Source organism: Littorina saxatilis, linkage group LG4, assembly GCF_037325665.1.
Source record: "Littorina saxatilis isolate snail1 linkage group LG4, US_GU_Lsax_2.0, whole genome shotgun sequence".
In the NCBI taxonomy this organism is placed as follows: domain Eukaryota; kingdom Metazoa; phylum Mollusca; class Gastropoda; order Littorinimorpha; family Littorinidae; genus Littorina; species Littorina saxatilis.
In genome coordinates this window covers 5587376-5603619 of record NC_090248.1, presented here as the reverse complement: position 1 = coordinate 5603619, position 16244 = coordinate 5587376, and the positions used below count along the sequence as shown (strand labels likewise).

The 16244-nt window shown below is 46.4% G+C and overlaps 1 protein-coding gene across 1 annotated transcript in view; it reads right to left on the bottom strand.

Annotated features, from left to right (window-relative positions):
• The window catches only part of LOC138963948 (scavenger receptor class F member 1-like), a 20552-nt gene extending 4308 nt beyond the window's left edge, over positions 1 to 16244 (bottom strand). Inside the window, exons 1-5 of the mRNA XM_070335803.1 lie at positions 16115 to 16244; positions 4498 to 4590; positions 3654 to 3752; positions 2415 to 2507; positions 1424 to 1561 (exon numbers count right to left, since the gene is read on the bottom strand). Of these exons, the coding sequence (XP_070191904.1) occupies positions 1424 to 1561; positions 2415 to 2507; positions 3654 to 3752; positions 4498 to 4590; positions 16115 to 16244 (553 nt within the window). The remainder of the gene's footprint in view (positions 1 to 1423; positions 1562 to 2414; positions 2508 to 3653; positions 3753 to 4497; positions 4591 to 16114) is intronic.

The window sequence follows — 16244 nt, the reverse complement described above, 5'->3', positions numbered from 1 at the left end:
GGTTCTGGTGGAGGGATTGGGTCAGGATTGGATGTAGAGACAACGGGAGGGGGGGGGCAGATAGTGTGTATATAGGGAGGTAGATACAAAGGAGGGGATAGGGGGTAGGATGGGAGATACAGGAGGGGGGGCAGATAGTGTGTATATATGGAGGTAGATACAAAGGAGGGGATAGGGGGTAGGATGGGAGGTAGAGACAACGGGAGGGGGGGGGGCAGATAGTGTGTATATAGAGAGGTAGATACAAAGGAGGGGATAGGGGGTAGGATGGGAGGAAGAGACAACGGGAGGGGGGGGGGGCAGATAGTGTGTATATAGGGAGGTAGATACAAAGGAGGGGATAGGGGGTAGGATGGGAGGAAGAGGCTTTCAGGGGGTTATAAAAACAAAGTTTCTAACACACATTGAGCGGTTTGCACTTGTTTGGTTGATTAATGAAGTAAGATACTTCCGAATAAAATATGCAAAGGGGGAGGGGGATTAGGGGTTGGGATGTGAGTTACAGGCTGTGGGGGGGGGGGGGGGGGGGGCATATAGGGAGGTAGATACAAAGGGCGGGAATAGGGGGTAGGATGAGAAGTATAGGCTAGTAGTGGAGCAGGGGGGTAGGTTGGGAGGCAGAGGCTAGGGGTGTGTGTGTGGGGGGGGGGTGGTGGTGGTTAAAACAAAGTTTCTAACATAAAGCTATGCGACTATACAGAGGAATAGCACGTCGCGTATAAAAGTATACAACAATACATACATTATAGAGCACTTCGCATTGTATATATCGATTAATCCAAGGAAGCCTGTCTATATCTCAATTAATCCAAGGAAGCCAATCTATATCGATTAATCTAAGGAAGCCAGTCTGTATCGATTAATATAAGGAAGCCAGTCAATATCGATTAATCCAAGGAAGCCAGTCTATATCGATTAATCTAAGGAAGCCAGTCTATATCGATTAATCCAAGGAAGCCAGTCTATATTGATTAATCTAAGGAAATCAGTCTGTATCGCGTACATCCGCAAGACACTTCCTGAACGTGAACTGACGATCAGCCAACTAACCGACCAACCAAGGGACCGACCGACACGAAAAATTAGCAACCAAATGACACACACACACACACACACACACACACACACACACGCACACACAAACACACACGCACTTACACACACACACTTACACACACACACACACACACACACTCACACACACACACACACACACACACACACACACACACACACACACACACGCACACACAAACACACACGCACATAAACATGTGATTTATTGACACTCACACACAAATTGTTATAAACGCCGCATTAATGTCTTGTTTCAATAACACGTCACACCCACAGAAGCAATTTTAGACGACAAAGGACCAGTACGTTAGAAAGCACCTACCAACAAAACAGACTAAGCACCTACCTTCAGTGCAAAGAGGCTTTGTCCAGCCCGGGGCACAACCCCCGGGGCACACACCACTCGTTGCGTTGCACGCAGTATCGCCACGACAGTTTCCACAGTCCATTAGACAGTCAGAACCGTACTTTCCTGCTTTGCAGCCTGCAGTGAGATTAAGCACATTGCACAGCCAGTAAACAAAAGTTGAGAAATCACGCGTTGCGTTTTCCGGAAGCTTTAAAAATACTAAGTATTGATCAAATTATGCCAGAAGAGTGCTTAGAAAAGATTCGGGGGGCAGTTTTCCTGTGGGCAATTGTTCTCCCATGGCGGGGACATGTTGCTACCGACTGTGGTATTTCCCCGCCCCCAATACAATGCGAAGTGTTCTATAATGTATGTATTGTTGTATAATTGTGTTATTCTTCTTTCTTCGAAGTACCATAAATCAATTCGTGGCCATATTTTCGAGCTGTGCATTGTTATATTATGGGAAAAACACGTTTGAACGCAAATTCGCAAAGAAATGTTGATCATTTGCTCCGGAACTGCAACGTAGATTTGCCAAAACAAAAAAATCTGGTTCAATATGCCTTACACCTTTTGAGAATCTTCGGAATACAAAGCATTATTATTTTGTTACTGCTGTTCGGGACTGTGGCACCATGTGAAGGTTTTGCAGAGTACACGGCCAGATAGGCAGATATCAAACCCTAAAACATGTCAACGTTATAAATGCAAACAGAAACGAGGGGACAAAGCTGAAGTTGATAACTACTGGTGGGCATTACAATACACAATACAGCATAGGGTACCTTATTGTATCGAATAAACACATCTAGTCCTAGCTAGGTAGACATTGTACCTTTAACAATATATTCACCATACACACACACACCACACACACACACACACCACACACACACACACCACACACACACACACACACACACACACACACACACACACGCACACACACACACACACACACACTTACTTTCAGGGTAAAACTTACGTGTGCAGTGACCATTGATTTTGTCACACCCTCCTACACAGTTCTGGTGACAAGCAGAAGAACAGTCTGGTCCGTAGAATCCCTCTCGGCACACTGAGAATGCATGAAAGAATAATGTTATGTTTTAACATTACAAAAGTGTACGCATATCACTAAAAAAAGGAATAATCTTTTGTTTTAGCAAGAGTAAGCGTACAGCAACAAAAACACCAAGGATAATTGCCGAGGGGCAGCTGGATTGGTTGCATTTTGACACAATTTGGCAGATCAAAGTTTACAAAGCTAATGGAAGAAAATATTACACAGGTACACAAACGTTAAGGTAAACATAAAACTATACGACTATACAGAGGAATAGCATGTCGTGTATAAAAGTATACAACAATGCATACATTATAAAACACTTCGCATTGTATTGGGGGCGGGGAAATACCACAGTCGGTAGCAATGCTGGGTTCAGAACCAGCGCCCTTCCATTAAATAGGATGGTATGTATATTCCTGTGAGGTTACGCTTATGGAAATTCGGGCTGCTCATTACTAAAGGCAAACCGAGCTGCTATACAGTGCCGGGCTACCCATTCGTTTTCATTTTCCCCGCATGCGTCACGCATTGTGTGTATTCATGTTTCCAAGCCCTGCGAGTTTCGTTGTGAACTTGGGTTATATGTAGTGCGCATGCGTGCACACGGGGGTGTTCGGACATCGAGGATAGTCTGCACAAAATTGACACAGGGACATAAATCCCTCGTCTAGCGTGGGGATCGAACCCACACCGACACTGGTTCTGAATCCAGCATTGCTACCGACTGTGGTATTTCCCCGCCCCCAATACAATGCGAAGTGTTCTATAATGTATGTATTGTTGTATAATTTTGTTATTCTTCTTTCTTCGAAGTACCATAGATCAATTCGTGGCCATATTTTCGAGCTGTGCATTGTTATATTATGGGAAAAACACGTTTGAACGCAAATTCGCAAAGAAATTTTGATCATTTGCTCCGGAACTGCAACGTAGATTTGCCAAAACAAAAAAATCTGGCTCAATATGCGGAACATGCTGGTAGTGTCATATGTTTTAAATGGGTTTGGAAGAACTGCTCATAGTTTACATAGCACTCCGGCCCTGTTCTTTTTTTAGTCACACCCAAAACCGTTATTTGTCTTGGGCGACGCAGCTGTTCTAAATCCACAAACGTCTCCATATCCAGGCAAGTAAAGTTTGCGTGCGATGACTCACCTTCACAGTTGCCGTCATCACGCTGACAGGTAGGACCAGCACAGTGGGCAGAACAGTTATAATGGCACAACTCAGGACCCCAAAATCCTTTCTTGCAGCCTGAGAAGACAAAAGAACATTGTGAGAGCCTTACACCTTTCGAGAATCTTCGGAATACGAAGCATTATTATTTTGTTACTGCTGTTCGGGACTGTGGCACCATATGCAGGTTTTGCAGAGTACACGGCCAGATAGGCAGATATCAAACCCTAAAACATGTCAACGTTATAAATGCAAACAGAAACGAGGGGACAAAGCTGAAGTTGATAACTACTGGTGGGCATTACAATACACAATACAGCATAGGGTACCTTATTGTATCGAATAAACACATCTAGTCCTAGCTAGGTAAACATTGTACCTTTGACGATATATTCACCTGGTCCCATGAGGCTTAGCTCATTACATTATTGGCCATTGTCCACTAATGTCTTGTTCATGTTTGTGTGTATTTTTGTTTTCCAGGCACTTTGTGCTTAGGGGTGTTGTTCTTGCTCGTGTGCACACAAGGAAATACAATTCCTCGCAGAACATGTGGGTCAAATCTGTTGCGGTTCTGAACCAGACCTGCAATCATCCTGTCAATATGATGACAATAAACCAGTGTAAAACTCTACAGCACATAAGGTTGACACCGTTATGTCGCTTTAGTAGCAAATGCAAAAGCTAACAGCGAATACATACTGGAACAACAACAACAACAACCAACAACAACAACAACAACCAACAACAACCAACAACAACCAACAACAACAACCAAACACCAGTTAGTCATTGCTAACTCTGAGACGAGGCTTTTACTTACGTGTGCAGAAACCACTTGTCATGTTACACCCTTCATCGCAGTTCTTGTCACAAGGAGACGAACAATCCAGTCCATAAAATCCATCTTTGCAAACTGAAAAGATGTGCATGAATTGGACATCTTTATTTCAACAGCTTACAAAGAGAATCAAAACGCATAGCTCAGCAGCCGAATTAAAGCTGTATGCATATTCATCAGGACAGCAGAACAGAGCCACAACAGTGGCTGAGTTGGGTTGCAGTTTTGCATGTTTTGGCAAGTAACAAGAACAATATCCTTGTATAATTGCATACAACGTTATGTACCATGGCCTCCCTCCTGTGTCTCTGAACATCTACTATACGTTTATATTTGTTTTGGTATTTCTTTCTTTATTTATTTGGTGTTTAACGTCGTTTTCAACCGTTCAAGGTTATATCGCGACGGGGAAAGGGGGGGGATGGGATAGAACCACTTGTTAATTGTTTCTTGTTCACAAAAGCACTAATAAAAAAATTGCTCCAGGGGCTTGGAACGTAGTACAATATATGACCTTACTGGGAGAATGCAAGTTTCCAGTACAAAGGACCTAACATTTCTTACATACTGCTTGACTAAAATCTTTACAAACATTGACTATATTCTATACAAGAAACACTTAACAAGGGTATAAGGAGAAACAGAATCCGTTAGTCGCCTCTTACGACATGCTGGGGAGCATCAGGTAAATTCTTCCCCCTAACCCGCGGGGGGTAAGAAAACAATTAATATAACATAGATTAAATACATAGTATACTACATACAGGCTTTCAGTCGACCTTGATATTCCACATTGCCCGTACATGTGCCATCGACTGAATGTGCATGGGAATACCACGATATTCAGAACTAATTGTGCGAACGTCACTCAGTGGTTTCTATGCAAGTCCTGGCTTGCTAAAAGTGTCATAACTGTGGTGCATCACTGTGTAAAATAATTATGACTTCTGTCGATCGCGGTGTCCTTGTCTGAGGACCTAAACGTGTACTTTACTTTGTTTCCTATTCACATAATCATTTTCTTGTCTCCTTTGATCAACATGACGAACTGTGTGTATGGGTGTGTTCGTGCTCGTTGGTGCCGGCTCTATGAACTGAAACAGAACAGCAATTAGCAAAGAACAAGAAAACAATCTGGCCCGCGTCCGACCTGGACTGCCAACATTTCAAGGCTACATAATGTATGCCAAATATGTCATACGCGTGCTCTTAATCATACATCCTTGAATACAAGAGTCATGTTGACAGGCTGGTTTGTGCATGTTCCAAGTACTTCTAGCTCATATGTGGCGCAGTAAAACCTTTAGACGATGAACTGAGCAGATAATAAAGTAACCACTAGGTATATGCCTTCATATCGGCGTAAGAGACTTTTAACAGACAGTAACGCCGCCATTATGCACCAACTTGGCATAGATCAACTTGGCATAGATGGTATTACCATGCACATTCAGTCGATGGCACATGTATGGGCACTGTGGAATATCAAGGTCGACTGAAAGCATTTATGTCGTATAATATGTATTTCATCTATGTTATATTAATTGTTTTCTTAAAATACAAAACAAATATAAACCAGAATCATATAAGGTGTGTGCTGGGGCCGATCCTTCGATGGCTTGTGTAAACAAAATAAAGTGATACCGATGTTGGCTTTGTGGGTTAAACATTTATGACAACTGGAACATGTGTCTTGTTACCCCTTTTTTTCCTGGAGCATAGCCTTTTAACATCTGTCAGAATGTCTAAACATGTCAGCAACAGTTCAAATTATTCTGATGAAAAGTTATGAAATTAATTTCACATCCGTGAAATAACATGTTTCGATTCAATGCCACTTTGCTTATTTTCCATGTAATAATTTGTACTAAAGTCAATCTAAATGCAATGTGTAGGGTGACCATACTATCAATCTAAAAACATTGAAGCAAATGCACACCAAACTTTAATACAAGCAGTTCTGTTTCGTGAATGTTGTGGTCAAAGGACTTAAAGAGAAAAACGGTGTATTTTATGGTAGCTCCTACCCTTAAGTACAACTTACCAAATATTTGAAATTCACACAGGTTCAAAGTTCTATTAGTCGTCAGTGTAAGACGCACCACCTGCCCGTACATGACTGAAGAATTAAAACATGTTTGATTAAAAGGTATTCTATGAAGGGCTATTGAGATGCAGTGCGCGGCTGCCAAGTTCACAGCTTTTGGGATTGGAAGCTCAGAAGGACGTTAAAACCTCACGATGACTACAATGTTATAAAATAGTTTCAGTCATGATAGAGCAGGGTCTGAGTTTGTTCGCTTGAGTTTTGCTTGTTTGTTTGTTTGTTTGTTTGTTTGTACTTTTGTTTGTTTGTTTGTTTGTTTGTTGGTTTGTTGGTTTGTTTTATTTATTTGCTATTTTGTTGTTGTTCTTTATTTGTTAACATTAACATACATAAATTAATAAATTAATTAATAAATAGATTAACTAACTCAATTAATTACAAAGAAGAACATCAATTCAAGATCTTAGGCGCATACACACAAAAAAATCAACAACATATCAGTTTTGAAAAGCTTTCCCACAGACAAACCAAACTACAGCAGACACCACACAAATAAGCGCATCAAAGGGAAGCAACTGCGGCGAAGAAGAAGTGGAATAGGTCGCGATGATATCAGTGGCGTTCCAATTATTGCAGTAGTCTTCCCCTGCGCAAGCGGCATAACAGTAGATGACGTCACTAAGCTCGTAGCATTTGTTTTCCCGGACGGTATTATCGGGCGAGCAGCCACGGAAAGCATACGTGAATTGTTCCGTATCTGCACAAAAAACGATACGCGGCGTCAAACATATGGGTGTTTTTTTATTAGATTGTGTGTCACGATCGGGTGACAGAGACCAGGAAAGCGTCACTCAGTGGAGTGCCTGTTCTTGGTCGGTTATGATAGAAAGCGCCTGTGCGTGATATTGGACACAGCAGAGTTTGCTGACAGTGCTCAACGAACACGGATGTTTTGAAACGCACGAGCTTCACAGTGCGGGTTTCTGCTATCATAGGGCTGACGGTTTTTTGCTGACAGCGCACACGGGATTTTCACGGATTGAGTTTCTCGTGTCTTTTTTCTGCTTGGGGAGGCAGAATTGTGTATAGCTGGACTGGTTTTGTGACAAGGTCAGTCACGTGTATTTTGGCTAGGTTGTCTGACAGAGACACGAGTACGGGACACTTGACACCCAGCGGCAGAAGGGGAAGGATCTAATACAGTTTCTAGAGTATGATGGTTTTTCACCGAATATTATATTCGGCACTCTAGGGGAACTTCCACTGCCACATGTTTTGCTGAGGACAAGTCGTCAACATTCCTTCGTCGGCGATGGCTTTCGCATAAGGATTCGACAAGGGGTTCTGGAGGTTTTTGGTCACTGTTGACGAACAGAGGCTGTTCCAGGGAGGAGGCGGACTTTGCTTCCATTGAGAGTTACAATCATAGGCTTTTGAGGTAATAAATCATTATTTAACGCTGTTGATGAGTCTGTGTTGTGGAATGAAATACTCTCTGTTGTTCTTTCCAGGTTAGCGCATAATTAACTCTCTGTGACGCTAAAATACTAATCTGTATATGGTTTTTGCAGATAGGGAGAGAAGGACGGAAAATGGCTGTTTTGTTGTTGTAAAAAGTCCGTTTTGTGCAGGCCCACGTGCTCGATGAGATATTTAAAGATGACATGTTTTAAGGTGGTGGGTGAGGGGTAGCTGACATGTTTAGTGCACCGATGCTTTCTGTTTGCAGCCTTCGATTCGATTCGTTCGATCCGATTCGTTCGTTTCGTGTTCCTGTAACATCTGCACGGCTGACTCTGGCGGGAACTGTTGAGGCTACGCTAACCAGGAGACCGGCTAACCAGGAGACCGGCTAACCAGCGGACCGGCTAACCAGCGAACCGGCTAACCAGGGGACCGGCTAACCAGCGAACCGACTAACCAGCATACCGGCTAAGCAGCAGCAGCAGAGATAAAGCTAGGTGCACCATGTCGTACGCACCCCGTTGACCACCGTTGTCTTTTCGTATCTATGATTTCATTGGAGTAGTGACAACGTGGGGTGTGTGACACCTGCACGAACTAGAGCTTTTCGAACAGAACATTCACATTTAACTATATTTACACGGGTTCAGCGTGTTCCTATAATTTTCTACATACTACTGGCATTGTGTCAGTGAACACTGGTTTTTTACGTGTTGAGAACGTAAAAGGAACATATTTTGAGTGAAGGCTCGAGGGAGGTGGAGAGTTTATACATAAACAGGCGTCTGAAACTTATACTTTTGTTGACTCTATTTAATTGTATGACTGCGAGAGTGGATCGTGGTGTGGTTAGTTAATTAGTAGTAATTAACCGGTTCATAATCACCTTAAGTGATATATTGAAACGTGACACATGGGGGCCAAGCCGGGATTTACTCAGTTAATTTCCAACTGATAAAGACCCACCAATTAAGGATAACTAAGAGCAGATAATCTCGTCAGTGCTCGACTTATTTTCTGCTTGGTGCCACCCTTTTTTGTATAGTTTTGATCATATACCACACCTTAAGCGATTCACATCTTGCAGGAAATGTAAATTGTAATGTGTGAGTTATTGTATGCGCTAACTGTGATTACCTCCCTTTCCTTTGTTTGTGAATCTTTGTTGTTGTACGTTCAGAGTTTTCCGTTGCAGAGAGCTGAGCGGGGTTAGCGGATTTGTTATTCGTTTTACTCAGTTTTCTCTACATTGTTGTTTCGCATTCTGTAACAGGTTATATTTCTACTGTCTTGTTTTACTTGGATTTTTCTCCATATTTTGACTTTGTTGGAATTTTGGGGGGGAAGGGTCCGAGGACTTCTGTCCTAACCAAGGCTGTGGGAGACACTCTGTTTCACCGCAAAAAGCAGCCGATAAAGTAGGCCACGGCTGTGGGAAACACTTTGTTTCACCGCAAAAAGCAGCCATAAAGTAGGCTACGCGTTTTGTTCTACACCGTTTGGATTTTTCTTCTGCATTTTCCGGTTACTGGATTTTTGTATCCATCGCTTCCATCACCGCGGGTTCTAGCTATAGCTGCGTTAGGCTTACTTTGGTAATAAAGCTTTGCTAAAACTAACCATGGCTACAGGGGGATCTCCTACAAGGAGAATAACTTTCGAGACTCCTGGGAGCGAGCAGCCGACTGAGCGAGACGCACGCGTTAGAGCCCGAAGCGTTCTAAAACGCTTAGAAGCAGAACGGAAGGAAGAATTTGAGCGACTGACAAGGAAAGAAGAACGTGACCGACAGGACAAGAAGGACGAACTTGACAGACAAGAAAGACGAGCTTGCAAGACAAGAAAGGGAACGACAGGCCGAACGTGACAGACTAGACCGGAAGGAACAGGCGGATCGCGATCTCCAGCTAGAACTAGCTAGGCTACAGGCCGAGAAGGGTACGCTTACTCAGGCTAGCGCGCCGACGTTTGTTGCCGACCGTACGAGACTGCCGACGTTCGACGATGACAAGGACGAGCTCGACGACTTTTTACGCCGGTTTGAGCGCATTGCATCGGACCAGAAGTGGGAAGAGGCCACGTGGGCTAGCCGCCTTAGCACCTGCTTGAAAGGACGCGCATTGCAGCTCTACAACGCTCTGGAGGACGACGAGGCGAGAAACTATCAGGCACTAAAGAAGGCGTTACTCCAGCGCTTCAACCTGACTGCGGAAGCCTACAGACGACGTCTGCGTAACAGCAAGAGACTGAGCGGCGAGCTGAGTCATCAGTTTGTGGCACGCCTTAATCTCTACCTGCGGCGCTGGGTGGAGATGGCCGAAAAGGACTGGACAGTCGACGACCTTGCCGACCTCATTGTCATGGAGCAACTGATGTCCAGCCTGCGACCTGAGGTGGTGACCTTCGTGCAGGAACACCAGCCAAAGACTACTCAGGAGGCAGCCGACTGGATCAGAGTACATGAGGACGCCCAGGCGATCTCCGGCAAATCTTTAGGCTCACGGCCGGGAAAATCGGGAAATTCGGGTTCTTCAGGACCCAAGGACGGGAAGGACGATCAGGGACACAAAGGATCAAGTTCCAGAACTGACATCCAGTGTTACTACTGCAACAAGCGGGGCCACGTGAAGAAGGACTGCCACAAGAGACAGGCTGACCAGAAGGGCGTTCACTTCGTTGGCAGTGAGGAGTTCAGGGACGTCACGAGCTCATGCACCATTCCACAACTCTGCGTTCCGTGCTCCAGGAAACATTTCCAGCCCCACTGTAACGTCTACGTTAACGGAGTGAAGGGCGAAGGTCTGCGGGACACAGGAGCAGACATGATAGTGGTTCGGGCGAGTCTAGTTCCAGCTATGGCCTACACAGGAGACAGCATCAGGGTGAGAATGGCCGAGGCATCTCACGCTTACGATTTGAACACGGCAGTGATCAAGGTCGTAACCCCGTTGTTCACGGGGACTATTGTGGCCGTCGTCATGGACGATCCTCCATGCGACCTGCTCATTGGAAACCGGGTTCAGTTTGTGGACGGCGTCACCAGGGAGGTTCCCGTTTACCGGTCTCCCGACGTCATTTCAGTGCTCACGCGGGCACAGGCGGAGCGAGAGGACAAACCTCTCAAACCCCTACCTGCTGCACGAGCTGCCCTGGGGAACGTGACCCCCGCGCTTCTCGCGAAGGCTCAGGATTCTGACCCGACCTTAGCTACTCCTCGGGAGCACGCGAAGTCGGGGAAGGTGAAGCTGAGCGGGAAGCATGGGAGGTCAAGGTTCCTCAGGGACAAGAAGTTGCTCTACCGTGAGTTCAGCAACAAGGAAGGTGCATTCAAACAGGTTGTCGTGCCTCGCGAGTTTCGCGAGGGTGTCATGGCAACGGCACACGACTCGATTCTGGGAGGTCATCTTGGTACCAAGAAGACCACGGATCGTGTCTGGCGCCACTTTTACTGGCCAGGCATCTGCACGGATGTCCGACGTTTCTGTGCGTCCTGCGATAAGTGCCAGAAGGTGGTTGCCAAAGGAAGGGTGAGGAAGGTCCCCTTAGAGAAGATGCCGCTCATCGACGAACCCTTTCGTCGGGTGGCAGTGGACATCATCGGGCCCATCTTGCCTGCGTCTGAGGACGGAAACAGATACATTTTGACCATGGTGGACTACGCTACTCGATACCCAGAGGCGATCCCTCTGAAATCGATTGAAGCCACGCGAGTAGCTGAGGCTCTGGTTACCATGTGGTCCCGGCTGGGAATTCCATCAGAGGTACTCACCGACAGAGGCACGCAGTTCACGGGAGGAGTGATGGCGGAGGCAGCACGACTGCTATCACTGGAGCAGCACTTCACCACTCCTTACCATGCTCAGTGCAACGGACTGGTGGAAAGGTTCAATGGCACCTTGAAGACCATGCTGAGGAAACTAGCTCAGGAGAAACCACGCACGTGGGACAGGTACATCCCAGCATTGCTTTTTGCATACCGCGAGGTTCCTCAGGAGAGCGTGGGCTTTTCCCCATTTGAGTTGTTGTACGGCAGACAGGTACGCGGTCCCATGGCTATCCTGCGTCAGGCTTGGACAGATGAAGAAGCTGACGAGGAGGTGCAGACGACAGCGACCTACATCGTAGAACTCAGGAACAGGATTGAAGAGACCTGCAAACTGGCTCAAGAGAACCTGGGGAGAGCAGCACAGCGTTATGCGCGAGGATTCGACCGCAAGGCACGGCCGCGCAGCTTCAAGATTGGAGAACGGGTGTTGCTACTTCTACCTGTCAAACACAACAAGCTACAACTGCAGTGGCAAGGACCTTTTGAGGTGACAGCGAAAGTGGGCCAGAACGACTACAGGATCGTCATGAACGGGAAAGCACGCCTGTACCACGCCAACCTGCTGCGCGCCTACATAGAGAGGACTGCCTACGGGGAAAAGGACAAAGTGACAGAAGCAGTTGCTGTCGTGATGGACGAGACAACGGAAGAACAGGGAGGAGGACGTGTACCAGTTTGTCCGCTGGAGGCTAGTGAGGATCACACGGACGTGCACATCTCACCTGATCTTGGGGACGACCAGCAGGCGGACCTGCAAGAGATCCTGAAGGATGCAGCACGGGTCCTTACAGACATACCACTTCAGACGCATCTAGAGGAGTTTACCTTCGACTTGCTGGAAAAACAGCCAGTGAGGACGAAGCAGTATCCCATGCCTCATGCCCAGAAGGAGGTGGTCAGGAAAGAAATCGCCGACATGACGAAGTTGGGCGTCATCGAGCCAGCGAACTCTCCCTACAGTTCACCAATTGTGCTTGTGAAGAAGAAGGATGGACGCGTCAGGTTCTGTGTCGACTACCGGAAGCTGAACAAGATTACGGCGTTTGACGCGGAACCCATGCCTGATGTGGACTACCTCTTCAGTCACTTGGCCAAGGCCAAGTACTTTTCCAAACTGGACCTCACCAAGGGGTACTGGCAAATCCCAGTTGCCGAGGAAGATCGCCCAAAGACTGCATTTACCACTCCATTCGGCCAGTTCCAGTGGACAGTCATGCCTTTTGGTCTACAGAATGCAGGTGCCGTCTTCACTCGCATGATGAGGAAACTTTTGGAACCTTTGAAGCGCGAGGACATCAGCAGTTTCATCGACGATGTGCTGATCGCGACAGAGACATGGACTGAACATCTCGACGCCCTGCGCGACGTGTTCGGAAGGTTGAAGGACGGAAATCTGGGAGCTAAACCGTCCAAGTGCTACTTGGGATTTCGGGAATTGTCTTTCCTGGGTCATGTTGTCGGCGAGGGATTGCTTGTTCCAGAGGACGACAAGATCCAGAAGATTCGGGAGGCGGAGCCACCGCGCACGAAGAAAGAAGTCAGGTCTTTCCTGGGCCTAGCCAGCTTCTACAGACGCTTCATCCCGCACTTTGCCGAAATCGCACTACCACTGACCAACCTTACCAAGAAACTACAACCGACCGTTGTAGTGTGGACTGAGGAATGCAGCTCCGCATTCAACACCCTGAAGAGGCGACTCACCAGTCAGCCTATCCTCCGACTACCAGACCTGAACAAGGACTTCGTGCTGAGGACAGACGCTTCAGGGAAGGGACTTGGGGCAGTGTTGCTTCAGGAGACAGAGGGGTTTTTGCACCCTGTTTGCTTCGCCAGCCGTAAGCTGACCTCGGCCGAGGCAGCGTATGCAACGGTTGAACGCGAGTGTCTCGCCATTGTCTGGGGCATCCAGAAGTTCGAAGCGTACCTGTACGGACGACCTTTCTGTCTGGAGACGGACCATCAACCTCTGCAATATCTTCAGGTTGCAAGGTTGGCAAACGCCAGACTTATGCGCTGGGCGTTGATTCTCCAACCGTACCAATTCACGGTACGCGTCATTCCGGGCGCCAACAATGTTGGAGCTGACTTTCTCTCTCGGGCAGTAGAGGAGAACATGACTGTGAGCGAAACCGAGGTTTCGTCTTGAAGAGGGGAGGTGTGTCACGATCGGGTGACAGAGACCAGGAAAGCGTCACTCAGTGGAGTGCCTGTTCTTGGTCGGTTATGATAGAAAGCGCCTGTGCGTGATATTGGACACAGCAGAGTTTGCTGACAGTGCTCAACGAACACGGATGTTTTGAAACGCACGAGCTTCACAGTGCGGGTTTCTGCTATCATAGGGCTGACGGTTTTTTGCTGACAGCGCACACGGGATTTTCACGGATTGAGTTTCTCGTGTCTTTTTTCTGCTTGGGAGGCAGAATTGTGTATAGCTGGACTGGTTTTGTGACAAGGTCAGTCACGTGTTATTGGCTAGGTTGTCTGAGAGAGACACAAGGGCGGCACACTTGACACCCAGCGGCAGAAGGGGAAGGATCTAATACAGTTTCTAGAGTATGATGGTTTTTCACCGAATATTATATTCGGCACTCTAGGGGAACTTCCACTGCCACATGTTTTGCTGAGGACAAGTCGTCAACATTCCTTCGTCGGCGATGGCTTTCGCATAAGGATTCGACAAGGGGTTCTGGAGGTTTTTGGTCACTGTTGACGAACAGAGGCTGTTCCAGGGAGGAGGCGGACTTTGCTTCCATTGAGAGTTACAATCATAGGCTTTTGAGGTAATAAATCATTATTTAACGCTGTTGATGAGTCTGTGTTGTGGAATGAAATACTCTCTGTTGTTCTTTCCAGGTTAGCGCATAATTAACTCTCTGTGACGCTAAAATACTAATCTGTATATGGTTTTTGCAGATAGGGAGAGAAGGACGGAAAATGGCTGTTTTGTTGTTGTAAAAAGTCCGTTTTGTGCAGGCCCACGTGCTCGATGAGATATTTAAAGATGACATGTTTTAAGGTGGTGGGTGAGGGGTAGCTGACATGTTTAGTGCACCGATGCTTTCTGTTTGCAGCCTTCGATTCGATTCGTTCGATCCGATTCGTTCGTTTCGTGTTCCTGTAACATCTGCACGGCTGACTCTGGCGGGAACTGTTGAGGCTACGCTAACCAGGAGACCGGCTAACCAGGAGACCGGCTAACCAGCGGACCGGCTAACCAGCGAACCGGCTAACCAGGGGACCGGCTAACCAGCGAACCGACTAACCAGCATACCGGCTAAGCAGCAGCAGCAGAGATAAAGCTAAGTGCACCATGTCGTACGCACCCCGTTGACCACCGTTGTCTTTTCGTATCTATGATTTCATTGGAGTAGTGACAACGTGGGGTGTGTGACACCTGCACGAACTAGAGCTTTTCGAACAGAACATTCACATTTAACTATATTTACACGGGTTCAGCGTGTTCCTATAATTTTCTACATACTACTGGCATTGTGTCAGTGAACACTGGTTTTTTACGTGTTGAGAACGTAAAAGGAACATATTTTGAGTGAAGGCTCGAGGGAGGTGGAGAGTTTATACATAAACAGGCGTCTGAAACTTATACTTTTGTTGACTCTATTTAATTGTATGACTGCGAGAGTGGATCGTGGTGTGGTTAGTTAATTAGTAGTAATTAACCGGTTCATAATCACCTTAAGTGATATATTGAAACGTGACATTGTGGATGTTAAATTTTCTTTGCTACCTTTATGAAATAAAACTAAAATTCAAGAGAAACAAACACGCGACCACGGAACAATTCTGGTACAAAACCAAGCATGAAGGGAACGCTTCAAAAAGTTATGATAAAAATAAACACACACACGCGCACGCACACAAGCACAAGCACACACACACACACACACACACCGTGGCACACACACACACACACACGCACACACACACGCGCACACACACGCACGCACGCACGAACATACACACACACACACACACACACGCACACACACACACACACACACACACCCACACACACACACACACACACACACACACTCACAGTCATTAACAGATCCACTTATTATGTCCCTGATCAGGGGAACATCTGAACAAGTTTGAAAAACATTCAAAAAAATTTCAACAAAATAAAGTCATGAAAGTAAGACAGACGAACAGACATACAAACTAACTGACAAACAATCGATTGACTTACTCATATCAAAGCGAATATCAATGAAACAGTTGAAGTTGCATCTCTGTCTCACGTTGCCGCCGCCCCAGTTCCATGGGTCGTCTAGGCAAGGGAGGAAACTGGTCGTACTCAGCGACGAGTACGAACAGCTCAGACACATTTGCCTCCCCTGAACTGTGCTGGCTGCAAAAGTAGGATTTCAT